At 53.1% G+C, this 26,837-nt stretch overlaps 1 protein-coding gene across 4 annotated transcripts in view; it reads right to left on the bottom strand.

The window, feature by feature from the left end:
- PHF12 (PHD finger protein 12) overlaps positions 1 to 26,837 on the bottom strand; it is a 30,744-nt gene extending 3,907 nt beyond the window's left edge. The window contains exons 1-13 of one of the 4 annotated variants that reach the window (XM_053274653.1): positions 26,215 to 26,837; positions 25,717 to 26,036; positions 12,201 to 12,273; positions 9,430 to 9,823; positions 9,058 to 9,178; positions 8,575 to 8,707; positions 8,301 to 8,465; positions 7,372 to 7,533; positions 5,537 to 6,335; positions 3,291 to 3,341; positions 2,343 to 2,489; positions 561 to 659; positions 202 to 284 (exon numbers count right to left, since the gene is read on the bottom strand). In XM_053274653.1, the coding sequence (XP_053130628.1) occupies positions 202 to 284; positions 561 to 659; positions 2,343 to 2,489; positions 3,291 to 3,341; positions 5,537 to 6,335; positions 7,372 to 7,533; positions 8,301 to 8,465; positions 8,575 to 8,707; positions 9,058 to 9,178; positions 9,430 to 9,823; positions 12,201 to 12,273; positions 25,717 to 26,036; positions 26,215 to 26,280 (2,613 nt within the window). In that variant the 5' untranslated portion in view covers positions 26,281 to 26,837. Of the gene's footprint in view, positions 1 to 201; positions 285 to 560; positions 660 to 2,342; positions 2,490 to 3,290; positions 3,411 to 5,536; positions 6,336 to 7,371; positions 7,534 to 8,300; positions 8,466 to 8,574; positions 8,708 to 9,057; positions 9,179 to 9,429; positions 9,824 to 12,200; positions 12,274 to 25,716; positions 26,037 to 26,214 lie in introns of all 4 variants that reach the window. The other 3 variants (XM_053274654.1, XM_053274651.1, XM_053274652.1) reach the window with 3 other exon arrangements.

Raw genomic sequence — 26,837 nt, forward strand, 5'->3', positions numbered from 1 at the left:
GAGGGAAAGGAGACCCGGTCACCAGAGGAACTGCAAGCCCCAAGCCCCAAGAGAAGAGCCCAGGACAGGGGGAGGAGAAGCCAGGCAAGGTCGCTCTCACCACCCTCTGGACGCACCCAGGGAAGAGGCGACGAAAGGGCTCTTCACCCCCTCCTGGCACGGGACTTGCACCTTTCCCAGGCTACCAAGGCCAGGACTCACCTCATCGTAAAAGATGCAGGCGTGCTTGCCGGACACATAATTGCAGTGACCATAGCTTGTAAGGCACACGTCCATGTCAGCACCTGCCCAAGGGAGAAGGAGGAGACACCCTCAGGCACCCACAGCAGCTCGGGGCAGAAAGGTGGCAGAGCACAGCCCCTCCCCAAAGGACAGGCAGCGCCCCAGATTCCCACCCCCTCAGCAAGCACAGTTGGGCTGTCACAGGGGGCAGCGCCAATACGGCCGTGCTGCTCCCCCCTCCCCCTGCGATCTGCTTGCTGCAGGGTGGGAGACGGACGTCTCCAACGCCAGCGGCACCCAACCCGAGTTCCCTAGTCATGCCGTGAGCGGGCCCTTGCCTGTCCCGATGTAGAGGGTTCGGTAGCACATGTTCACAGAGCTGCCCACGCCCAGCAGAGGGTAGAAGATGGCCCGGGCCTGCACCTCCTTCCCCTGCCCTGCAAGACAGAAAGGTGGCCTCAGTACCGAGGAGAGGCGTGCCTCCGAGCAAATGTCTCCCTCCACCTGCGGCAGCCAGTTAGATAGAACCACGTGCTGATCTGTTTAGTATCAATGTGGCCTGCCCCCCAACTCGCATCTCTGGGTGGCTGACAACACACACAACAAAATCAAAACATTAACACAGCTGTTTGGGGTTTTTTTGGAGGGTCTCGCATCCTCTCCTCATGGAGGGAGGGAATGCGGCCTCAGCGGCAGAGCGTCTGCTCTGCATGTAGGAGGCCCCAGCTCCAAACCCAGGCAGCATCTCCAGGTCAAGACGGGAGAGATTCCTGCCTGAAACCTCGAAGGGCAGCTGCCTGTCAGTGTGGACAATCCGGAGCCAGAGGGACCAAGTGCCGGACTCAGCAGACAGCAGCTTCCTAGGGCTGGGACGGCAGCTCAGTGGCAGAGCATTGGCTTGGCACGCAGAGGGCCCCAGCTTGAGGGGGGGTAGGGCTGGGAGAGAGACTCCTGCCGGGAACCTAGGAGAGCTGCTGCCGGTCAGTGTGGACAGTCCTGAACTAGATGGGCCAAGGGGCTGGTGGCTCGGGACTACAACTCCCAGCACCCCCAGCGGCAATGGCCTTTGGCTGGGGATGACGCGAGTGCCCCTCTGACAGGGAACGCTGACCACAGGCCCCAAGAGGGCCTGCCCTCGTCACTCCAGAGCTCCAGCTCGTTGCTGCACGAACGACAAGCTCCGGAAGGCTGGGATGCCAAGGGCGTGGGAGCTGGCACTCCTCAGGCCAGGTGGGATGGCAGGATCATTGCTCCATTTAACAAGAGGAGTGAGTGGGAAGAAGACAGTCGAGGGAAGGTGTGGAGTCTCTTGTGGGTGGAATGCCACAGGATCAATGCCCTGCCTCTCAGGGGGGAGGGGGGAGAGAGAGCCCTGCTGTCAACAGAGTCAAGCCCTTGGTCCATCTAGCTCAACATCGCCACCCTGGCCGGCAGCAGCTCCCCAAGGTTCCAGGCAGGGGTTTCTACTTGGAGGGGCTGCCAGGGATTGAACCTGCGACCTTCTGCGTGCAAAGCAGATGCTCTACCACTGAGCCAGGGCCTCACCAACCAACCGACTTGGTATCTTGGCCGCTTTGAAAGATGGAGGTACAGCTTCCTTCTGCAGAGCACTGATGCCTAGAGAGCCCTCCCAAAGAAGAGCAAAGGTTGCCCATTGGCCTCAGACTTCTGTTGAAGCTCCAACGCAACTCACTGCCTGTTCTGTTTGGTTTACTAGTCATAACACACACAAAGTGATTTTGGACTGGTGCTTTTTTGTTTTGGTATTTCGAGTTCACACCACCTTGAGGATGTGGCAGAATTTATTTTTTCCAAGTCTGAGATACTGGCTGACATCCAGATGAACATTCCTTTCACGCCCATTTTTTTTGCCAATCTCCCCTTACCTCTGCAAGCCACTGTGCTTCCTGAAACTATGTCCCCAAAGGTTGAGGGATCCTCGGGGACATATTTTCAGGATGCACAGGTGGCTGCTGAGGACAAATCAGCACAAGCCGCCCTTCTCCCTTTGTGCGGGTGGAGGTGGGTTTTTTTTTTGCATGCACAGCATCAGGGACAGTGCCCGAGAGAAGCAAAGCAAGCAGAAAAAGCTGCCAAGCTGTCCCAAGTCCTGGACCTACCTTCAACACGATTTCCCACAGGGCTGGGCTGGTGGGCACCAAGGCTGCCTGCAAGAGGCTGAACTTTGGAAGTGAAGAGCTGATGTATTCTCTGCAGGGCCAGGAACTTGATTAGTTTCTCATCCAGCAAGTTAATCTCGATCTCTGCTGACAAGAGAGGAGGTCGTTAAATGATCCATACACTGTGGCAAGAGACAGAGCTGGCTCAATTCCATGGCTTCCCTGCCTTGTGCCCTAGAGGGCGAGAGAGCCCATAGCAAAGGGACCTGCTGACCAAGGAGGCTCAGCGTTAAGCTTGCACAAGGAAGAGGTTTTTATACAATTGTGTGCGATGTGGAAAGAGTGGGTGGAGAGTAGTTCTTCCCCCTCTCCCACAACTCTAAAACCATGGGTCACCCCAGGAAATGGATGGCTGACAAAAGGAAGCACCTTTTCTGCACACCATGCCGAATTCGTCTCTGGAATTCTCTGCCATGGGATGCAGTGATGGCCAGCAGCTTGGATGGCTTTAAGGGGACTTAGACAAATCCGTGGAGGACAGGTCTATCAAGGGCTACCAGTCCTGATGGCTAAAGGCTACCTCCAGGCTCAGAGGCAGGATGCCTCTGAATCCCAGATGTAGCGGGGCAACAGCAGGAGAGAGGGCAGGCCTTCATCTCTTGCCTGTGGGCTCCCCAGAGGCATCTGGTGGGCCACTGTGGGAAACAGGACGCTAGACTAGATGGGCATTCTTGGGCCTGATCCAGCAGGGCTGTTCTTAAGAGGCCTGCTGGAGGCTGCCTCAGAAGTTGCACAAACACTGCCCTCGGACTAACCAACAGCAGCAAGCCAAAATGAAGGAGGAGGGGTGTGAGCATCTGGTTGCACCCCTCCCTCCACCCACCCCTCTCTTTCCTCTTGGAACTGTGCAAAGAGGGGGAGAAGCAGCAGCTGCCAGAATTCACTCACCTCCGCTGCCATCCATTAATGCTTTCAGCGAACTGGCAAGATCCAGCGTGGCTGAAGGGAGCAAGAAGGGAGCGGTCAAAATGCTTCCAGGGGATAAGGTGCTCGGGCTAGCCTTGCCATCTGGAGGGAGGGAGGAGAGAATGCCGACGGGTCAGTCCCCTGTGGTCCTAATGCTGTCCTCACCAACACAGACTGGCTTACTTGTTTTGCCCTCAGCAAACCCTAGAACGGGGGAGGCCAGCTTGGCTCTCCAGCTGTTGATGAACTATAACACTCACCATGGATGGGAGGTGTAGTTCAGCAACAGCTGGAGGGACACGGTGAGCCCCCCCTGCCCTAGAGGAGAGGAGAGCTGCTCTTGTGGTCACAAGCATGACTTGTTGCCGTAGCTAAGCAGGGTCTGCCCCGGCTGCATATGAAAGGGAGACTCAAAGTGTGAGCACTGGGAGAGATTCCCCTTAGGAGATAATGGGGCCGCTCTGGGAAGAGCAGAAGGTTTCAAAGTTCCCTCCCTGGCTTCTCCAAGACAGGGCTGAGAGAGATTCCTGCCTCCAACCTTGGAGAAGCCGCTGCCAGTCTGTGAAGACAATACTGAGCTAGATAGACCAAGAGTCTGACTCAGTATATGGCAGCTTCCTCTGTTCCTAGAAGCTGTTCACAATTCAATTATTAAACCAGAACAGTGAACGTGCTGTGTGGGGCACTAAAATTCAAAGCAGGAACGATAAAAACTCTCCCTTTTTAATTATCATTTTAACCAACCAGTATTTGCTGCCTGGGTGTCAATTAATTAAGGGAAGACACGTCTCCCGACATCCACCGTAACTTGGGATATCGTTTTCAAACGTGGCCGACAGCGTCCGCAGCGTGGTTTGAAGGTCAGAAAGGAATGAAAAGATGGGCCCCTGGCCCAAAGGGGCTCTCAGTCTAAAGTGAAGAGCAGCCCCTGGAAGAAGGTTAGGCCGGTGGGGGTGGGGGAGAGAAAGAGCACTGCGCTCTGCCAGCTAGCATACAAGAGCAGCGCTACTTGACTAGCTAGTGATCTGCTGCACCTTTCAGCCACAACAGCCAGTGAGATCCCTGATGTCCTGGGTGTGTGTGTGTGTGTGTGTGTGTGTGAGTGTGAGTGTGAGAGAGAGAGAGAGAGAGCGAGCACCAAGTGCCACTTTTGTGCCTTGGAGACCTCTGGCTGGGCTGACCGAGCAGAGCTTCCCTGGCTGCCGGCTCTCCCTCCCTCCTTCGCCTCTATCTTCCTGCTCTTGTCTTTCAGCACCCTGCTGGAACCCCAAGACAGCCACGGCCCGTTTCGCAGGAGCTGGACGCCAGGCATTAACCCCACAGCTTCACACCCGGGAGCTCTATTCAGACTTCTGTGCTGCCCGTGCACATCCAGGCCAAGGACTGCACCTGGGCTCCTTTTAAAAGCCAGCCACCGGTCCCTCAAATGCAGGGCTGCACAACTGGGGCCCTCTAGCAGGCGGTGGGTCCCACAACCCCCTACGATTGGTGGCTGTGGAGGGTTAGAGCGGCAGTGACAGCTAAACAGCTGGAGGGAGACTGGCTCAACTGCACCACGAAGATGGGAAGTGAACCGCTGTATGTGTGCTCAATGCATGGGAATAATTGTGCGTGTGTATGCGGCACACATACTGCACGTGGGCTGAACATAGTGCATGGACAGGGAACCAAGTGTGACGCAGTTTATCAAACCAATGACTGAACTTCAACGTGAAATTTCAAGGGCAGGGGGGAAAGAAGGCAGTCCTTGGGCAGAAGAGAACAAAGGCAAGCTTCATGGTAAAACCACATGCTTGAGCAGCAGCATCAGCCCCTGGCAGGCTAAAAGAAAAGTCAGATGCTGCCTGGCATCAGTGACTGGACACCATTCGCACAACCACTGGACTGAAGCGGTTTCCTCACTGATAGTCAGCAGACAAGGCTGCCCTCACCCATATTTCTCAAAGGGGTTGACCCATGCAAGGCAAGTGGAACTCGGTTTCGGTGCCAGGCAGTGTTCCCTGTAATGGGGAGTAAAGGCTACCGCAGTGGGGGATGATGGGCATTGTAGTCAACCACGGGGAACTCCTGTGACAGTGAGTGCTGGTGCTAGGGAGAAAGCGACCCCAAGGGCACCCATGGCATTCAGCCAGGCACCCACGCAGCGGCCGGTGCTCAGGAGTTCTTCAGGGAGAGGAGGCAATGCTCCCCGAGAACCCCAAGGCCTTCCTGTGGGCCTGTGCACTCACCTGGAGGGGGCGCTGGTGAGCAGAAGCCGGGAGCAGCTCCGATGGCAGAGACCCCGTCGCCGGCGGCCACCTGGGGAGGAGTGAGTGCCCGGCTGGCCGTCAGGGGAGAGTCCATCGCCCCCACGTCTGCAGCCAGCAGGGGCCCTAGCTGCATCTGCGCCGTCTTCCTTTGCACCGTGCCACCCGCTTCCAGGCCAGTGCAAGAGCTCGGGAGGGAAGCCGGCAGGCTGGCGACCGGCCCGGAGCCCCTGTGCGGGCAAGACACGGGTCCCGACACGTTCTCGGTCTTCACCACCGCCCCCGCCAGATGAGTGAGGAGGCTGCACGCGACCGGGGGCGTGGTGGGCCGTGGCCAGGGCTGCCGGTGGGAGAAGACTGGCGGCACCCCGCCCGGAGCGCTCAGCCGCGGGGAGTCAGTCAAGTGTGCCGAGGAGTCGCCGCCGCCGTAGAAGTGGGGGCCGTTGATTTTCACCTCGGAGGCGGCGGCACTGGGGCCGTTGGCGGTCGCGCAGGGGGAGGCTCTCTTTGGCCTGTCCGTACACAAGGGGTAGTGGGCGTCCTCCGGCAAGGAGCTCAAGGAGTTCGGGGGGGCGATCCCAGGCGTGCAGGGCGCCGAGTAGGCGGGAGGGACGTTGCCTTTGTCAGCTGCCTGGCACGGGCTGGAGAGGCAGCCGTCGGCCGCGATCACAGGCTTGGCGTCGGCCTTCTCCACCGGCTCTGAGTCCCAAAGCGAAGGCATCTGCTTAGCAGACAAGTGTTTCAGGATGCTGCACTGCAGGGCAATGATGCTACGCAGCCACTGGAAGCGGGAGAGAGAAAGGCCACACATGAGGCCCAGCAGAGAGAGAGGGAGGCAGCCAGTAGCTGAAGCCGGGGGTGGGGTTCAAGGGCCGTGGGCCAGATCTGGGCCCAGCAGCAATGCCACCGGGCCTCTTGATGCGCTTGCCCAGCGATGCTCACCCTTTTCCAAGCAGGGGCCACTTTAGCCAAAGACCTCCAGAGTGAAAATCATTTACCTCTGCACAGGCCTCTGCTTCTCTCTGGGCTGGGAGGGTCCTTTTGGAGAGACGGAGGAGCCCCCTCTTCAGAGCTCGGGGGGGGGGGGGGGGCTACACTTCCCAGCACTTTGTGTGCGCCTTCCAAGATGGTGCTCGGGGTATGTGTGTGTCCATTTCCCTCAAAAGGAGCCCCATTCCCCGGCCATGGGCACAGCACAGCACCGCGTGGCGGAAATGCCACTGCTAGGCTGCCTCGAGGAGCTCTTTCAGGAAGCGCAGTGGTTTCTCCCCCCTCATCAATGGCCTAGTACCATCAGTGCCCACGTACTCCCGACTCGTCATGCCCACGTTTTTGCCCATTTCTACGCATCTGTGAAGGGACTGGACTGTTGCAGCCCCTCGACCCATTGTCTGGGGAACAGACAGACTGGCTCCAGAGGGAAGCTATGCCCTAGGCAGAGACTCGGGATCCACAACCAGCTCCTTACCCTGGCTTGAGGGCTGTGGACAAAGGCAATGTGGCGTTTCAAAGGAGGAGGGGAAAGCAATGACCACTATCAGGGACCTCCCCTGCAAAGGAAACAGCTCCCTTTCACCTGCCTTCTCCCAATACTGCCCCAAAGCCCCTGAACTCTCATGGAGCGGGCAGGGTTCCCATTTTCCACAAGGCAAGCCTCCTGGGAAGAGTTAGGGCAATGTAAGCACCCAATGTCAGACGACAGAGCAACGTGGTGTCTGCACCCAGGAGGCAGTGCCCCATGGAATCAGGGCATGCTCCAGACTGGCAGGAAAGCCGCCCGACAGGGACCACTTCCGCAGTTACTTCTTTGCCTTTACCTCTTGCTGTTCGGACTGGGTGGCTAAGTGCTCCGAGTTCCAAAGGTGCGTAGGCAAGGGCTCCTCCGGGACCCCGTTACAGATGAGCTCTCCATCTCTGATCGCTGCAGGAGCCAGCAAGGGGGGCGGGAGGTGATACTGGGACTTTATAGCATCAGGAACCTGTAGGCAGAGGAGAGAGAGGTGGACCTGGCGTCTTGGCTAGGGCTGAATTCAGATTAAAGCCAAGAGCAGCGAAAGAGACACATCCCTTGCCATGGGGAAGGCTGCCACCTACTGGCACAATCATGCACAGCCCTGTCACGGAGGAAACATCAAGGATCTTCCCACACTTCAAGGCAATACACTCCATCACCCAGCCAATCCCCACAGCCTCCACCCCAGCCCCATAGCCTCATCTCTTCAGTTAACGTAAGAGGATCTCTGCTGGATCCAGCCAGGGCCCATCCTGTCCGTATACATAGAGGGAAAGCACCCCCTCCCATTGGTGCTCCCCAGCACCTGGTGATCAAGGGCATATTTCCTGCTCTGATCTGAACTATACAGCCATTAAGGCTAGTAGTCAATGGCAGGCCAGTTCTCCACACATCTGTCTCTAACCACCTGGAACGGCGGCCACTACCACATCTGGGGGCAGTGAATCCCACCGTTTAGACACTGTAGACTTCCTTTGGTCGGTCCTGAATCTCCCAGCATTTAGCTTCAACAGATGACCCCCGGTTCTAATATTATATGAGAGAGAGAGAAACCTCTCTCTATCCATTTGAGACACCGTGCGCAGTTTGACATACCCTCTGTCATGTCCCCGCACTTTGCCGCCTTCTTTCTAAACTAAGGAGGCCCTGACATCGTAGGTTCTTACACCAGGTCCCTCCCTATCCTTCGTTCGGCAGCAACCCAGGGGACCTCGCAATCCCCGCTCCACCTACCTTCAAGCCCCTCCTTTTCACTGACTGCACCACCCGGCGGTTGGGCGGGTGCTTCTTGTGGATCCGGTTCAGAAAATCCACCTTGACCACGTGCTGCGAGATCGTATCCTGGAAGCGGTCGAACACCCGGCACCGGTTGCTGAGGGTCATGTTCTTCTGGTTCAGCTGCAACAGAGACAAGGTGGGTTGCTGTGGACCAGGCCCAACCTGGCGAGTGGGAGGGGAAACCACAGCCAGCCACGCCCACTGCTCACACACTGCGCCCCCCGCTTACCACCACGTGCTCGATGTGATTCGGACACATCCACCTGCCCAGGGGCATCGCAGTGAGAGGGGGCTCCAGACAGTCCATGTGGAAGAGGAGCGGGCAGTAATCACACTGGATGAGGGGGGCCATGCGGCAGCTCCTGAAAGGGGAGGAAAATCTCACAACAGAGCTGGGAGCGGGCGGGGAGGAGAAATGAAGGGCAGAAGCTGCAGGTGGAAGAAGGAGCACACCCTAGGCAGCGTTCCCTGTGACAGGGACGCTCAGATGTTGTTGACTACAACTCCCAGCATCCCCAGCTGCAACCGCCTTTGGCTAGGAATCACGGGAGCTGTAGTCAACAAGATGTGTGAGTCCCTGTGGACAGGGAATGCCGGTGCTGTCCAAGACCAGGTCCGGCTGCTCCAGCTTCTAAGATGTTCTCCTCAAATGAGCAGGCCCAGAACGTCCCCTCCAGCACTGCACCCGCTGCCTGTCCGTGCCTCTCGTTACCTGCTGCAGGTGAAGCAGACCTTCACTGGCAAGGGAACCAAGCCGTTGTGGTCCAGCTCATGCTGTGCTTTCTTGACATTCTTTCCGGTGGTCTCCTCCTTCCTCCTCCTCTTACTAGTACCTGGAAGGGAAGGGGAAGAGACCTCCTCGGTCATTCTGACCACAGCCAAGCGTGCAGGATGCCTACGCCTGCCAGTGCCAGGGGGAGGCCTTAAGAGCCAGGCACACTTGCCCAGAGGCAGGAGAGACTGATCCTCCTAGCCGTGGGCCTGCCTCATGGGCTTCAGGAAGCAACGACAGGCGGTGGGAAGCCAGCTGTTCTGCTCGCCCAGTGCAGCCCCAAGGCCTGCAAGGTGCTGGTGCCGCTCTCACCTGGAAGTGCTGTGGTGCAAGTCAGTTCGTTGGGAAGCTGGAACTGGGTGGGGTTCCTTTCCATGGCAGCAGCAATGAGCAGCTCAAAGGGCCGTTTCAGGTGCGGCTGCCCCCCGTCGGTTTCTGCTGCGGGGGCAGAGTCATCGTCCACATCGATTATGTCCTCGTCCACGTCATTCTGCTCGGAGTTGGGCGTCTCGGTGCTGGCATTGGACGTGGGCGTGCCTGGCCGGCTCGCCCGTCGCTCCAAGAGCCGCGTGTGGGAGAGAGTCCGGAGGCCACCGCCACTCGAGCGCTCCAAGAAGTCTGCGTCGCTGGTGGGGGAGGCAGTCCTTTTCCCAGCCTTGTCCACCAAGCCGTTCACGTGACCCAGCTCCTTCTTCTGCTCTCGCTTCTGCAAGGCATAAGCAACCAGTTGGACGTCACACAGCAGCCTCTGAGCCAGGAGTGGGCATCCTTGGCTCTCCAGCAGTGTTCGCTCTAACAAGAATTCCCAAATCTTGTGGACTACAACTTCCATAATCCCCAGCCAAAGGCCACTGCAGCTGGGGAGGCTGGGAGTTGTAGTGAACAACACTTGGGAATCCCTGTTAGAGGGAACACTGCTCTCCAGCTGTGGGACTGCAACTCCCATCACCCCCAGTCCCAATCAATTGTGGCTGGGGGGATGGGCCTTAGGAACATAGGAAGCTACCTTATGTTCCCTGCTAACTGGGCAAAGAGGCACCTTTCCAAAGTGGCGATTCTCTTTATTGAGCAGGGAGAGAGCAACTGGCCCTACCCAACCCCAGCACAGCATCCCTTCAGTGGCTGTTGCTGGCGTCTATCTTAGGTTTGTTAGACTGTAAGCCCTTTGGGAACAGGGTAGCCATTTAATTTAATTAATATCTATGTAAACCGCTTTGGGAACCTGTGCTGAAAAGCGGTATATGAATATTCGTCATATTCATACAGAGTCAGGCCTTGGTTCTTCTAGCTCAGTTTTGTCTACACTGAATGGCAGTGGCTATTCAAGGTTCCAGGTAGGAGTCTATCCCAGCCCTGCCTGGAGATGCTGCCAGGGATTGAACCTGGGACCTTCTGCATGCAAAGCAGATGCTCTACCACCGAGCTCCAGCCTCGTCCCCTATGGAACATTTTTTATTTATTATTTGTCATATTTATATACCTTCTGATGCATATCCCTCTAGGCAGCGATGTTATATCATTTTAACGTCGTTTCCTAAACATCTAGGAACACAGGAAGCTGCCTTCTATCGAGTGCAGTATTGTCTTCTACACTGACTGACAGCAGTTATTCAAGGTTCCAAGCAGGGGTCTTTCCCAGGCCGACCTGCAGATGCTGCCAGGGATTGAACCTGGGACCTTTGGCATGCAAGCAGGCCGGTGCTCTGCCACTGAACTATGGCCCCATCCTGTAAGGGGAGTATCTTGCAGTGCTCACATGTAATCTCCCAAACCAAGGCAGACCCTGCTTCCCAAGGAGACATTTCATGCTTGCTACCACAAGACACCACGCAGCAGGCAAAAAGGGAACGAAGCCACAGACACTGGGTACATGCCAAAGAACTGCAAGGTGTGACGGCTGGGGACCCCATGGAGAATGACATGGGCCTGAACAGCGTGGTGTAGTGGTTAGAGTGCTGGACTAGGACCAGGGAGACCTGCGTTCAAATCCCCACTCAGCCATGAGACTTGCTGGGTGACTCTGGGCCAGTCACTTCTCTCTCAGCCTAGCCTACTTCACAGGGTTGTTGTGAAAGAGAAACTCAGGTATGTAATACACCACTCTGGGCTCCTTGGAGGAAGAGCGGGATATAAAATGTAAAATAATAATAATAATAATAATAATAATAAAAAAGACTGAGCATTCAGCGCCTGGAAACAGTGCTCTGCATTGGCTACACTGTGGTGTGAAAAACCATGTTTAGCAAGCCCATGAACAGCACACCAGTTGTGGGAAATGTGCCATGCTGTGAGAGAGCAGCCTCGAAAGCAGGGATGGAGCCTCCCCTGGGGTCTTAGGATGCCCACCCCGCCACAGCACGCGGCCTGATATTCTTTCCCTTCGAGCATGCCCTGAAGCTGCCAGCCCCAGGAGTCAACATTTGCATTCAGCAGTGCTAGCCTGCTGGCTGCAGGAAAGGGAGGCTTCTCCGCCAACAAGGGAGAGCTCAGCCCCGTTCCTGGGGAACCAACGTCACTTCCACTGCTATGGAAACGGGAGGCTGTCCCTCTATTCTGTTTGAACTAGCCAGCGTTAGATGGGAGGCTTGCTATTCCAAGCAGCCAGCCCAACAAGCGACGAAGGCCTGTGCCATCCCCACCGCCGCCGTGAGTGAGCTCTCCCCTTCCGCAGCTGCCATTTGTTGGAGGCGGCAGAGGAGGCCTCCCGAATGAATCAGGCTGCCAAAGCCACACACACTCAGCCGAGTCCTCTCATTTGCTGAGCAGCACCATGTGCCCAGATGGAGCCATACGGACCCCACCACCACAGTGGACGTGCACGAGAGTCGTGCGCTGACTTTCACTCTCTCGCCATAATTCCGGTTTGGGCATCTTGCTTTTTCTTAGGCCCATGGAGCATTTCCCCCCTCTCTCAAGACTGCAGCTTAATACTTGCTTTACCGTTATGCAGCCGGCTTTCGTGCTATTTCCCCATCTCTTTCCCCACCACTAGTGTACGTCCCTTTGTGGTTTCTAGAGGGAAGAGGGACAAGACCATTCCCGAGTGCCCAGAAGGTTCAATTCCAGGGTGGCTGCATCTTTACCTTTCGGCGCACAGTACAGCGGTGGCACATCCACTCCCCCGGAGGCAGCATCTCCTCGCTCAAGGGAGGATTGCTGTGGGAGGAGAGAAGAAGCAGGCAATTAGTTTGACAGTGGCAGCGGGCGGCCTGGACACGCTTCCAGCCCTCCAACACATTCTAGGCCAGGTGTACCCCTTCTGTCTCAAGGCTTCCGCTCAGATCTCCCATATTAGCAGCCAAGGAGTGCAAGCCCCCGAAGTAAGGCTTGCCAAAGCTGGTGGGGAACAGAATGCAAGCCAAGGGATGCTCCACTGGGATCAGGCGACGCTTCACCCCAGCCCCACACTGCTTTTGACGAGAGACTTTGTTAAGCAGAGGAGCAGCTGCACCCCCACGCTCCAAATGAAGGGCTTCTCTCCCACCCACTCGCGCCTCCCAAACTTTTCCCAATTGGAATGAGTCGGTGCCTGTTTCCAGTGCAGTCTGGGGAGAAACCCCACTCAGAACAAGGCAGCTGAAAACCATCTCTTCATTTGCAGGAATCAATGCTCAAACACAGTTCCTTGCCTGGTGGATGGAGCAGAAGCAGACAGCTGGACTCAAATATATCCAGAGAGATCAACAGCCACAGGGATACAGGAAGCTGCCTTCTACCGAGCCAGACCCTTGGGTCCATCTCGCTCAGTACTGTCTGCACTAGCTGGCAGCAAGTTGCTGGAGACGCCTTCAGGCAGAAGACTTTCCCAGCCCTACCTGGAGATGCTGGCAGGGACAGAATACAAGAGCAGCCTTGAAGGATCAGGCCCAAGGCCTAACTAGTCCTGCATTCTGTTTCCCATAATGGCCCCCAAGATGCCTTGCCATACAAGCAAGAGATGAAGGCATGCCCCCTCTTCTGCTGTTCCTCCCCGCAACTGGAATTCAGAGGCATCCTGCCTATGAACATGGAGGTAGCCTATCACCACCAGGACTGGTAGCCACTGATAAGAACCTGGAACCTTCTGCGTGCAAAGCAATAGCACTTACATTTTATAGCAGATGCTTTACCCCGAACTATGTCCCCCAACCCCAAAGGTGGCACAGCTGGGTCTCCCATCCAGAAGCTGACCACACCAAGACCTGCTTTGCTTCAACACAGTGGCTGTATCATGTGCCCTTAGGCATAGGCCACACTCTGAGTCCTCGCGTCAAGTTGGAACTCTTGGATAAGGCCTTACTGCAGAAGCAAATGCCCTTACCTTGTCCCAAGGGAACCTCAGTTCGGCTCACGAACACCTATCTACTGAGCTTAACCTGGCATCCTTGGCCCTCTGGCCTGAGTGAGCAAGGAGCATGAGTGGCTGCTGGAAGGAGCTGTGTTTCACCTCCAATATGGACGCATTCCCAATTCTATATATAGGTTGAAAACTGATCCAAAATCCTTTGAGGATGGAAGGCAATATTTAAATGAAATGCAATACACAATTGCTGCCTTTGCAGACTGAAAGCCACAAATCTCTCAGAAACCTGCTCGAAACAAGACGGCTGTTTCATCTGATGCCTGTGTTTGCTGTGAAACCCACATGTCACTATTTAAAACCAAACATGTTAACAGCTACCTAGCCCAAACGTCCTCCCAGTCCCCTTCAGTAATCACGGAATGGTCTATGGCAGGCGTGCCCATCCTTCAAGCTTGTGGATTTTAGCAGGACATCAAGGTCCACCAACTGGAGCCGGGTGCAAAATACTGGCCTGATGTGCGCACGTGCAAAGCCCGGTAGTGCTAGACTAGGACCAGGGGGTTCCGAGTTCAAATCCCTCTTCAGCCAAGAAGCTCACTGGGTGACTCAGGGCTGGCCACTTCTCTCTCAGCCTAACCTACCTCACAGGGTTGTTGTGAGGACCAAAATAAACTACGTGGAATAGAAATGGAAAAAATAACAAAGTGAATAAAATGGTAGCTCAGAAGGCCAAGCCTACTGCACCCCAGGAACTGTCCTGGAGTTCCTGGGGTGTCTACACCCAAGACACTACAGATCACGGCAGCCAGCACAAAACTCAAAAGGTGAGTGGCCAGCAGAGCTGCACAAAGACCTGGCCGAAGGTAACCAATAACAGGCGAGGACCACAGGCAGAGAGAGAAGCAGTTAGCAAAAGGGAAGGGTTGTCTGTTCGCTGGGCATCCGAGACCCCTGCTCATCTACTGAAGACCTCCAGGATCTCTACCAGCAGATGCTGATCTGCCAGTGCCTGCTCTCTGTCAACCCAAGCAACCTGGCTGGTTCAAAGCTGTGCGAGGCCAAATACTTCCCAAGAAACAAATCTATCCTCCTCCCTGTTAGAGGTTGTTGATTTTTACCCACAATAGCTAAAACAGCAGAGCACTAAGGAATGAGCACACACTCCAGTTACAGAGTAGGTAGCAGAGGATGGTTTGGATATTGCAGCTGTTTAGAGAAAAACACATGGAGATCCTTGTATGACTAAACACTAAATATTTATTGGTTAAATACACTTAGATAGGAAAGACCTGTCTCTAATCTAAAGGACTATATAGTGGATAGGTAAGGAGAGAGAGAGATGTTTCCATGATCTGCTCTCTAGGAGGAAAGGAAGGATTGTGACTCAGCACAGGAAGTGCTACAGAGTCAGTTTAGGGATCATAGAGCAGGGACAGATAGGGAGACCCTGACTCACTGTCTCTACTCCCAATGCCCCGCGTGGTCATTAGGACAGTTGGTGCAAAAGGTCGATACACTCGAAGTTCATCTCCAACACTCCCTTTCCTGTTACAGCCACAAAGCATTCCTGGAAGGGCCGTTCTCAACACCCTCTGATCAGAGCGCCTATTTTGCAGCCAGAGCAGAGCAGGATACAGCTTGCCAGACAATTCAACACGCTCTCTTTCTAAGCCGTGCCCTCGGGCGGCTGCTAAGTCCAAAATCTAAACCCGGCCACGAGCCATTTCCAGCTCATCTGGGTTCACTCCCAGCTCAGAGAAGGCTTCTGCGCAGGTCAGGATACAGGACTTCCTCCCAGCCTGCTGCAGAAAAATTTGCCTTTGGGGGGGGTTGGGGCATGCTTAAAATCCAGCAAGCTGAAGGCTCCCCAGGAAGTCCCGTGTTTTCTCTTCCCCCGCCCTTTGCAAACTCTTCACAGAACTATTTGCACAGCAAAGGAGAAGGAGAACACACATTCTCTCCAAGTCCCACAATGCCATCTTTCCCAAGCAGGGCTCTCTCCTCCTGACTGAAAGAGCCCTGCTCGCCACAGAAGACTCCAAAGAGGAAGCTGCACAAATGGCACCAAGGGACCTGCAGCAGGAAGCCAAGCTGCTGTGCCAAGTTACCCAGTCAGAGCACGGATTCCAGAGCCTCCACTGAGAGAGAGAGAGGCGCAGTCAAGCCAAGAACTCAACGTGGCAAGTCATTTCTGCTCAGAGAGGCTTCCACTCTGGACCCGGCGTCCTCAAGCTCGGAACAAAAGTTGTGTTATAGGCTCTGAATGAGATGAATGCGGCGCAAAGCCCAAGTGGGCCAAGGTGGGGGCTCGGCTGCCTTCTTCCTTTTACCACCACTGTTCTTTCTCACAAAACCTTGAGACTTCTTGCCTGCTTCCTCCCAGTAGTCTTTTGCTCTCCTTTATTATCAGTGTAGTAATAAAGAATACTTAATGGCGCAGCGGGGAAATGCTTGACTAACAAGCAGAAGGTTGACGGTTCAAATGCCCGCTAGTACTATATCAGGCAGCAGCAATATCAGAAGGTGCTGGAAGGCATCATCTCAGACTGCGCGGGAAGAGGCAATGGTCAACCCCTCCTGTATTCTGTCAAAGACAACCACAGGGCTCTGTGAGCACCAGGAGTCGAAACCAACTCAATGGCACACTTTACCTTTACCTAGTGCAGTGGTTACTGCAGTGTTTGACTAGGGCTGGGGAGACCCAAGTTCAAATCCCCATTCAGCCATGAAACTCACTGGGTGACTTTGGGCCAGTCGCATCTCTCTCAGCCTAACATACCTCACAGGGAGGAAGAGCGGGATACAAATGCAATAAAATAATAAGTAAATTATTACTGGGGTTCCCAATTTTAGGTCCCCGGATGCTACTGGACTATAATTCCCATCATCCCCAGTCATAGTGGTTGAGGGCCACACCATCTGAGGGCACAGATTTGGGATCCTCTGCTCTATAGGATATTATTTACATAGTGCTTTTCAGCAGAAAGGTTCTCGAAGCAGTTTACAAAAAGAAAGAAAGAAAAAGAACTATAGGAAGAGGATGGTTCCCTGTCCGCAGAGGGCTCACATTCTAACACTAACACACACGGAAAACACCAACCACCATCACTGAAGGGATGCTGTGCTGCAACTGGATAAGGTCAGTTGCTCCCCATGACTAAATTTAAGAGAACTATCACTTTAAAAGGTACCTCTTGGCTCAGTTAGCAGGGGGAGTTTTACAAAAAGGATTCCAGCAATGAGGAGAAAAAATATTCTGCACACTAAGGTCTAATTTTTGAAACTACATCCATCTCTGCTCAAGGTATTATTACGTTCCACTGCTGTTGGGTTTACAAAGTCCAGCTGCTGTTCTGCAACAGGCAGAGAGTCTCTGCATTTAAGAAGCTGTCCTGTCTTCCAGCCCTGCTAACTGAGCAAAGAGAAGCCTTTCAAAGGGGTGATTTCCTTCTGTTTAGCAGTGGGAGAGCATCTGGCTCTATCCAGCCCTAGCACAGCATCCCTACAGCGGCCACTGCTTCTGTCCACTTTCTGACTCTTGTCAGACAGCGAGTCCTTTTGAGAACTATCTTATCTATTTGTGTATGCAAAGAGGCACCTTTTTAACATGGTGATTCTCTTTACTGGCCCTATCCACTCCCAGCACAATACTGCCAGTGACTAGTGCTGGTATCTATCTTATGTTTCTTTTTAGATTGTGAGCCCTTTGGGGCCAGAGAGCCATCTTATTTGTTTGTTATTTCTCTGTGTAAACTGCTTTGGAAACTTTTGTTGAAAAGCGGTATATACATATTTGTTGTTGTTTTGAGAGCTTGTGTTGAGCAGCAGTATACACACATATTTTTTATTTTCACATTTATATCCCACTCTTCCTCCAAGGAGCCCAGTATTGGTAGCAGCAGCCTGATACTGGTTAACCTGATTATCAGCACCTTCCCATCGTCTCAGGCACAGACGTTCCAGGTGCAAAGCGTGGGTTCTACCACCCAGCCATGACCTCTCCCCAAAGACTGCTCATCGGTCTGTTTCTGCCAAGCTCCCAGTAGAGTCTGGAACTATGCAATGGAATCTGGAACTGGCCATGCACCAAGCGTGGTGCAATCCTGGTCTTCTAGGAGAAAAGCAGCCAAGCCCAGGGGAAGCTGGGCTCAGGTTACAAGCAGCCCAGATTCTTAGTTGCTACCACTCACTGCCAGAGGCCCAAGGCGCACGCTGGCGCCACTAGACCAATGCGGGTGCTTCTCCAATTGCCCAGCCCAAGACAAGGCCCTTTGTGCAAGCTGCAGCTTCTCTGCGAGTCTCCTGAAGTTACACATTTCCATTTAGTATCCACATCTAAAAGGGCACAACTCTTGGATTGTTCAATTTTCTTCCCACCCCATCCCCCTCCAATTGTCAAGGGAGAAAAAACCTTTATCCTGTGCATCATGATCAGTTTTTATTTCTTTCTTTTAAAAAAGTCCTCTGTGAAGTCTGGGAGCTACAGGGTGTTTTATATGTCTTGGACCAGTCCAATCAGTACGCCCCTCAAGGGCTCCGAACTCCTTTGTCACAGCACATGCCACTCAAAGGTCAAGAAGTGTTGGCTCAGTTCACCAGTCAGACAAAATATTTTACTCCTCAGATGGTTCCCCAAGTTATGTGGGTACATTAACCATCAGGATTTCTTTCACTCGCCATGCATCATTTTTCACTCACCACGGACGAGTAGACGGGTGGATTTCCTGAGCCCTGCACATGCCAGTACACAAAAGGCAGTGTCCACACGTGCTTTCTCCCCCACCCCTTCCCACAGCAGTCTCAGAGTTCACAACTTCACTTCTGTAGCCCTCACACACGTTAACTTCTAGCTGTTCCTTGATTTGCTCACAAATGCGATTTCATTTGTGGTCAAATCTGATTTGAAGTCAGCATCTGATGGTCCTTCTGATGAACATACTTGTGAAGGAGCCCTGAAGAGCTGAAAAGATGCTGCATTTAAAAGGATGTTTGAGCCAGTTGTTTTTATTAATTGGAGATGACAAGAACTGAATCTGGGCCCTTCTGAACACAGAGTACTTGTAATGAACATAAGGAGCTGCATTATACCAAACAAGACCCTCTTGTCCCTCTAGCTGAGTATCGTCTACACCAGGCCTACTCAACCTAGCCCCCCCCATCTGTTTTTAGACTACAACTCCAATAATCCCCAGCCACAGTGGCCAATAGCCATGGATTATGGGAGTTGTAGGCCAACATCTGCATGAGGGCCGAAGCTGAGCAGCCCTGGTCTATACCAATTGGCAGCAGCTTCTCCAAAGTTTAAGGCAGGTGTCTCTCCCAGCCCTACCTGGGGATGTTGCCAGGGATTGCTCCTTGGACCTTCCACATGCCAAGCGGGGGCTCTACCACTCAGCTACAGTCCCATCTCCTAAGGGGAATATCTCACAGCAGGCAATGCTCACATGTAATCACCTCTCCAAATACAAACCAGGGCAGATCCTGCTTAGCAAAGGGGACAAGTCATGCTTACTATTGCAAGGCCACCTCTCCTCCCCATGTTTCACAAATGGGCTACAGGGTCTCCACACAACATGCAAGCCATAAACAATTATTGGCAGGTTAATACTGAGGTGTGTGCCTCCAGGGACCAGAAAATCTTCTGGGAATACTTTCCTGTACATTTGTGTACATGTGTGCACCCACACACATACACAGAGCAATGCTTTATGAGTCACACATCTATACATCTGAAAAGCTGATAGAGGAAAGTGATAAAATAATTATGTAACTTAACCCAAAAGGTGTAACCAGAATTTTCAAGTTTAGCCCAGATTTGCTTAAAAGAAAGATTCCATAGCCTTATTTATTGAGCTTTATTTAGCAGAATATCCAAGGCACCTCAGTGTTTGACCTACCGATCTTCACTCTACAGTAATGGTGATAAGGCATGACCTTTGCTAGGCCAGAAATACAAGTCAAACACATTTTAAAATCTGGAGTGTTCATTAACTCATCAATACACTTCATAGACAAATCTGTCTGTGGACAAAGGAATAAAGTGTTGACCTTCTGTACATTTTTGACAGAGAATATAATGGGGATTGTGTGGCGAAGCGAAGGGTAAAGCGATACAGGCAAAAGGCTCCACTGAACAGCAACTCAAGGGCTACTCTCTGCATGAGGCAGGGGAAGTTGAAATTTCAGACTGATAGAGATGGGGGGAGCAGGGGGGGAAGCGTGCTGAACTCCAGGGGACTCTGCAAGTTCTGTGTTTTTAAGTGCTCAACTCCAGCTCTTCAATGGCAGAACTATATGGAGTGAGACTGTTCCAAGAGTCAGACAGAGCCACTTGCTCAAAGCAGTAACATGAAAGGCAAGGGGGCAGCCCCCAGAAAGGAGACAGAACTATGGGAAGCACTGGGCAAGTGGAGAGAAGCTGAGGAGGTTAAGGCAATGGGTCATATGTCAGCCTTTGGGTGTAAACCTTTCAGTTCTCTTGCAAGGGGCTATATTCTCTTCCACAGGAAGTTCACCGATTTCAGAGATCTCGTGTTGCTGTAGCAACCCCAACATGAGAGCCAAACAGGAAGCTATAAATGGGATTTGACCTAGATGAATACCATGGTTCACTAAGTTTGGAGGAGGCTTTTTTACCCTGGAGAAAAGCCAGTTCACCTGCTCTCCATTCTGCAACTATTACAGACTTTGTGTGTGTGCTAGTTATCAGTTGTATGCAGCATGCACCTTTCCTTCTCTGACATTCTTCTAATTCTTCAGTGAAACCACAGTCTCTACGAGAGGGGACGTGGCCTTTGCTGGGCTAAGCTCAGCCGCGGGATTATAAGCGTACTTTGGGAAGGAGAGAGTGAAGCAGCGGGGAGTGAGAGAGTTTCCTAAAGAGAAGAAAAAAAGAGGTTGCTGCAGCTAGATGTGTAGAAGCACAGGAAGGAAACAAGGCTGCCAGGAGAAGGAGCTCCTCCTCCTAGGTATTTTTTAAACAATGTTTATTAACTCACAGAAGTGGCTTAAAGTTAATCAGGCGGCTGAGGAAAACAAGAATCCTTCTGCTATTGTAAGGAGGCCAGTGCAGGCGTGCAAACCAAGCTTAAACTTAAATAGCGGCAGGGAAAGTGTTCCTTCCCGAGGACAGAAGGGCATTCTAGCAAGTCTCAGCTAAGTGTAGAATGCATGCCAAAGAGAGTGGTTTGGGCACAGATGTGAGAGGCCCCGGTTAGGAACAGAGGAAGCTGCCATCTAGTGAGTCAGACCCTTGGTCTATCTAGCTCAGGATGGTCTAACCCTGACTGGCAGCAGCTCTCCAAGGTTACAGGCAGGAGTTTCTCCCAGCCCTACCTGGAGATGCTGCCGGGGACTGAACATAGGACCTTCTGCACCAGTGTTCTAATTTCTTTAATCTGTGTGCAGAATGAGTTGTGTTCTGGGCAGCAGTATCAAGGCAGTGTGTGCACACATTTATTCAGAGTGGCACCTTCCTGATTAAACCTGAGCGGGATCTAAAATTAACTGAGCAGACATCAAAAAAAGTGAGAGCATGCATACGCCTTAGAGGGAACACTATTCTGTACGCAAGCACACAGATGCTATTCCATGGAGCCAGGAATAAGGACCAAACGAAAATTGGTCCTTGAAAATTTGGTCCTCTCTCAGTTTAATCCAGGGCTGCACAACATCGGCCCACCAGCCATTAAGAACGTAAGAACAGCCCTGCTGGATCAGGCCGATGGCCCATCTAGTCCAGCATCCTTGTTTCACACAGTGGCCCACCAGATGCCACTGGGAGTCTACAGGCAGGAGTTGAGGGCATGCCCTCTCTCCTGCTGTTACTCCCCTGCAACTGGTACCCAGAGGCATCCTGCCTCTGAAGCTAGAGGTAGCCTATAGCCCTCCAACTGGTAGCGGTTGATAGACCTCTCCTCTATGATGATGATGATAATAATAATAATAATAATTTAGAAGAAAGAAAAACAAGTCAAAATAATCGACATAGCAATACCAGGGGATAGCAGAATAGAAGAAAAAGAAATAGAAAAAATCACCAAATACAAAGATCTACAAATCAAAATTGAAAGGCTGTGGCAGAAAAAGACCAAAATCATCCCAGTGGTAATTGGCGCCCTGGCTGCAGTTCCAAAAGACCTTGAAGAGCACCTCAACACCATAGGGGCCGCAGAAATCATCATCAGCCAATTACAAAAAGCAGCTTTACTGGGAACAGCCTATATTCTGCGACGATATCTATAACAGCAACAACATTGACAATAAAATTCTGGCATCCCAGGTCCTTGGGAAGGACTCGATGTCTGGATAAAACAAACCAGTCAATAACACCTGACTGACTGTGTAAACAAGAAATAATTCGATTTCTATACCGCCCTTCCAAAAATGGCTCAGGGCAGTTTACAAAGAGAAATAACAAACAAATAAGATGGCTCCCTGTCCCCAAAGGGCTCACATTCTAAAAAGAAACATAAGACACACACCAGTGACAGTCACTGTGCTGGGGGTGGATAGGGCCAGTTACTCTCCCCCTGCTAAATAAAGAGAGTCACCACGGTAAAGGTGCCTCTTTGCCCAGTTAGCAGGGGTTCGCATGTTATCCAAACCCCTCTTAAAGCCATCCAGATGGTTGGCTGTCACCACATCTTGAGGCAGAGAATTCCACAAGTTGATGATGCATTGTGTGAAAAAGACATTCCATCTGTTGGAGCTAAACTTCCTGGCAATCCATTTCATGAGATGACCCCTGGTTCTAGTGTTGTGTGAGAGGGAGAAGAATTTCTCTCTATCCACTTTCTCCACACCATGCATGATTGTATAGACTTCTATCATGTCTCCCCGCAGTAATCTTTTTTCTAAACTAAAAAGCCTCAGGTGCTGTAGTCTTGCCTCATAAGGAAGGTGCTCTAGGCCCCAGATTATCTTGGTTGCCCTCTTCTGCACCTTTTCCAGTTCTACTAAGTCCTCCTTTAGATGTGCTGACCAGAATTGTACGCAGTACTCCAAGTGAATGAGATCACTGGACTGGACCGCCCATCATCCCTGGACTGTACCACCCATCACCCTCGAATGGCCACTGTGGCTGAGGATGATGGGAGTTGTTGTCCAGCAGCTGGGATGATGAAGACATGCAGCCTTGGTCTAATCTACCTCACAGGCTTGTCGTCAAACTTGTACCACAATCCGTACAACTAAGCAATACTATGATAGACTCAGAACAGTCTGCTAGCATGTCTGAAATAAAATTATGAATACTTAACAAGCTCAGAAACCAGTCAAAGCAAAAGGCAGAGCTCTTATCTGGTTTCAACCACACCCATCACACATCTGGTACAAATTCATCCTGCTGCCGCCGAAGTGTGGCGGAGCCGTTTCAGGCCCAAGCCTATTATAAATAGAGCTCAAAACCATGACCCTAATTCTACATCTACTGCACAGAGGCAAGAAGAGCTCAAAGACAACATGAAAGAAGAGATGTTCTTCCCAAGCAAGGACCTACCTTGATGAGCATCTCCTTCCTCTCTGGTGTGACAAGCTGGAGCCATGGAAGAGACCTCACACCGCAGAGGCCTCCAAAGCTCAACATATTGCTCAACATAAACACAACACAACAATATTCCCACCTATAGGGGAAGAAGGGTTGTGGCAACCCCAGGTTTGGCCTGGCTAAAAAGGCTAGCCAAATTTTCTGGCCTTCTAACCAACCCCAACCCCCACCAGTTGTCCCAAGGCAAGACAAAACTGCCCTAGATCATACAAGAAGGGTTGAATGTGTGTGTGTGTGTGTCCTGGGACCTCTCCCCAACCGCTTGGGTTAAGTTTGGAAGTCCAGCTGCTGACTGCACCCAGCCCTCTCATGCTGCCAGAAAGAACCACAGCCGTTAATTGCCGGGGTTTAATTATTTCTAGTGCTTTAGATGCAAAGAGTGTTTGAACTTGAAGTCAGAAAATGCAGCCCAAATTCCATTTGCATCTGCAGGGGAAAAACAGGTTCAATAATCAAGAATGCAGGAAACTGACCACCACTGAAAGTGTGACCAATGTTAAACAAACGCTCAACACAGTGTGTTTGTGGCACAATCCAGCAAGTTTAAACAGAAACAAAAAATAAATTCACATACACACCTTCAAAGAACAACACAAACAAAACACAAATGGCCATCTTGACTAAAGCCAATATTTACGACAGTGGAGATACAGATTTGCATGCATTTGCAAAGATACAGTACAAACAAGTCTCTGTTTCACCAACAGGAAAGTTACCCATTCTGCGTGCCTGTTTAAGAAGGGAAAAAGTATTTTCCAAGAAGGACCCAAAAGACAGTCCTTAAATTCTCTTTGGATCCAGGAGCCAGCCCAAAAATTTAAGAGCCAGACAATGGATGCTTGGCAAAATTACCAGACTTAGTGATAACATTGTGGAGAGGGTAAATGGGCTTTTTAATACCCTGTTCTAGTAGCAGACTTAGAACAGAAACAAAGCTGCCTGGGACAAAAATATTTCATTAAATAACCCCACCTCTGAATAACCTAGTCTAGGTCTCATAGCTCCTCGACACCTGGGATTTGTCAAGCCCATCCAGAAGGAATTCATGCTGCAACCATTACAAGTCAGAGAAATATCCTATCAGCAGGACAAGTAGCTCCAGAGCACAAAGAGAATTTCCGCTAAGCCGCTTTCTCCTCCCACACACCCCAACTTGCAGGATAAGGTATATCATGGCAACAAAATGCCTCTCATTTAATGGAGGCAGGTCACACACTTCCCAGACATTTCCCTTCTGGATAGGGCAATTGATTTCCCCTTGTTTGCAAACTCAAACACTTTTGCTGCATTAGACCATAGCTGTCTTCCTCCATGACTAAAAACAAAATTGCCAGTACAGACACACTAGCCCCATGATACAGCTCCCAGCCAACTAATTCAGAGTCAGAAATAAAGCTTTAGAAGTTTAGGATTAAAAAGCATTTCCCCCTGCCAGCCTGAGGTTCCAACAACAAATGAGATCTGTGGGCCAATCCAACCAACTTCCTTTTATAGCCGCTCACTTCCCTTTCTTAAGACAAACACATTCATTTGTTTGTGGCAAGTTCCGTGTGGCTACACATCTGAGCAAGCCTGCCCTCTAGTAACACCTCACCAACCAGACAACAAATGCCACTGGGCAGAAGCAGCAAAGAAGGCCACAGAATGAGGTTCTGGGATCACAAGTTGAAGCAGCACAGGATGCAAGGAGAGGGACTCCTCAGAGCTGGAACAATGGGCTCAGAAGCCAAGGCATCAGAGACAGACCCAAGCATCGCAAGAATTTGGCAGGAGGAGGAGCTGCCGAAGCACCTTCAGGCAGTAAACAAAAGATCTGGAGGGAGGTGGGGAGCCAGCCCGACTGTCCACCCTTCCTCAGCACCAAGCGCCCACAGTATTGGAGAAAGAAAGCCAGAGCGAGGCCTGCCTCCTCTCTCCAGCATGGCCTTGGTAGCCTTTTCCCGAGTTCACCCGAAAATCCCCTGCAAAGCAGTAATTACCACCTGCCTACCTAGCGGCTTGCAGCAACCAGAGGCCACCGAGAGCTGGGGGACTGGAGAAGAGAAAGAGGGGATCACTCCATGCTCCAGCGCCCTACTGGGCTTGCAGCACGCAGAGGGGGAACCAAGCCGGGGGTCCTGGGGAGACCAAATGGGCAAAATGGCGCTGAGAATAAAATCTAACAGTTTCAGGCAGGTCGCCATGTTGTCAGGAGTGAGCGGGGCCCAGAAGGCACGGAAGGGAGCAGGCGGGCGAGGGCGGAGCGGTTGCATGGGCCAGCAGGGAGGAAAAACACAGGAGGAGCCTGTCTAGCCGGGCTGCCGACAAGTTCCGCCTGCGCAGCCAGGAGCAGCTAACGGGACCTTAGCGGGAAAAGCGGAGCATGGAATCAGACGGGGAGGAGGGTGACCTGGAGCGACTCTGGAAAGAGAGAGAGGGAAAAGGAGATGGAAACGGCGAGAGAGAAGCAACTTAAGAGGTGTATGTGTGTGCCTTTATCTGGAGTGACTCGGAATTGGCAAATAAAAAGACAGGTGAAGACATAGGAAAAAGGATGAAGGAAAAGGACAAGAGGGAAAGGGAAGCGATTCTCTGTGTGTGGTGTGTGTGTGTGCGCCTGGATCTGGAGTGACTCTGAACTGGGAAAGCACAGAGGCTTGATGGGCAGGGCACTGAGACCCAAAGAAAAAAAAGAAGTGGGAATGGTATCGAGGGGGAGGAGAAGGGCGACCCGACCTGGCGCGACTCTGAGCTCGAGACAAAAACCAAGCGAGGGCGACGACCGACTCACCAGCACTGGAGATGGAAGGCGGCCGGGCAGTGGTCGCAGCAGAGGAGGTCGCCGCCTTCCTTGCAGCTGTCACAGCTGTCGTGGTTGGTGGCGCGGCCGCTCCGCCGCTGGGCCCCCGCCGCCGGGTGGGGGTGCGGGTGGTGCTGGTGCGGGTGGTGCCCCGGAGGAGGGTGGTGATGGTGGTGGTGGTGCCCCGGAGGAGGGTGGTGGTGGTGGTGGGGCGGGTGGGGCTCGCCTCGGTCCGGCCGGCGGCTCCTCTTCTCGCTGCCCCCGCCGCTGCTCTCGTCGCTCCGGGGTGGCGCCAACAGCGCCTGGATTTGCTGTCAGGAGAGAAGAGGCGAGAGGGTGAGGAGGAGGAGGAGGAGGCGGGCACGGCGGGGGGGGGTGAGGTCTCGGAAGCAAGGGCGGGCGTGTGTGGGGCTGGGGGAGGCGGGGGGCAGAGGGGTGTGTGTGTGTGTGTGTGTGTGTCTCCCGCCCCCTCTCCCCGCCCCCCCTCACCTCCATCAGTCCTCCAGACGTGTCCAGGTCGTAGACCACCGTCTTGGCCTCCATCCTCTCCCACATCCAAGAGCGGCCGAGCTGGGCCGGCGGCCCCAGCGGGCGGGCGGGCGGGAAGGAAGAGAAGGAGCAGCCGCCGCCGCAGAAAGGGAGAACCGCCGCCGCGGGCTGCGGCCTAGCCCCGCCTGACAGGCTCCTCGGGCTCTTCTGCTCGCTCGCTCGCTCGCTCTCTTTCTCCTCAGCGGCCCCTCAGCCGGCCTACCCGACGGGCCTGGTCGTCGCCCCGAGGCGGAGGAGGAGGAGTGGGAGCCGCAGGGCAGAGGGACCGGCTGCCATGACACGGGGCGGGGCCCGCGCCGCTGCCGCTGCCGCCGCCGGGGGAAAGAGCGGACAGGCTGGCTCCGACCGCCGCCGCCTCAGACACAGGGCCCCGCCGCCGCCGCCACAGCGCTTCTCGCGCAGGCGCAGAGCGCCCTCCCCGCCGCCCGGGGAGCATGCGCGTAACGGGGGTCGCCGCCGCGCAAGCGCGCTGGGGCGTACCGGCCAGCTCGGAGTCGATGTCTTTTTTTTCTTTCCCCCCCACCCTTCCTTTTCTTTCTTTCTTTCTTTCTTTTTTTTTTGCG

This window comes from Hemicordylus capensis, chromosome 12 (genome assembly GCF_027244095.1).
Source record: "Hemicordylus capensis ecotype Gifberg chromosome 12, rHemCap1.1.pri, whole genome shotgun sequence".
In the NCBI taxonomy this organism is placed as follows: domain Eukaryota; kingdom Metazoa; phylum Chordata; class Lepidosauria; order Squamata; family Cordylidae; genus Hemicordylus; species Hemicordylus capensis.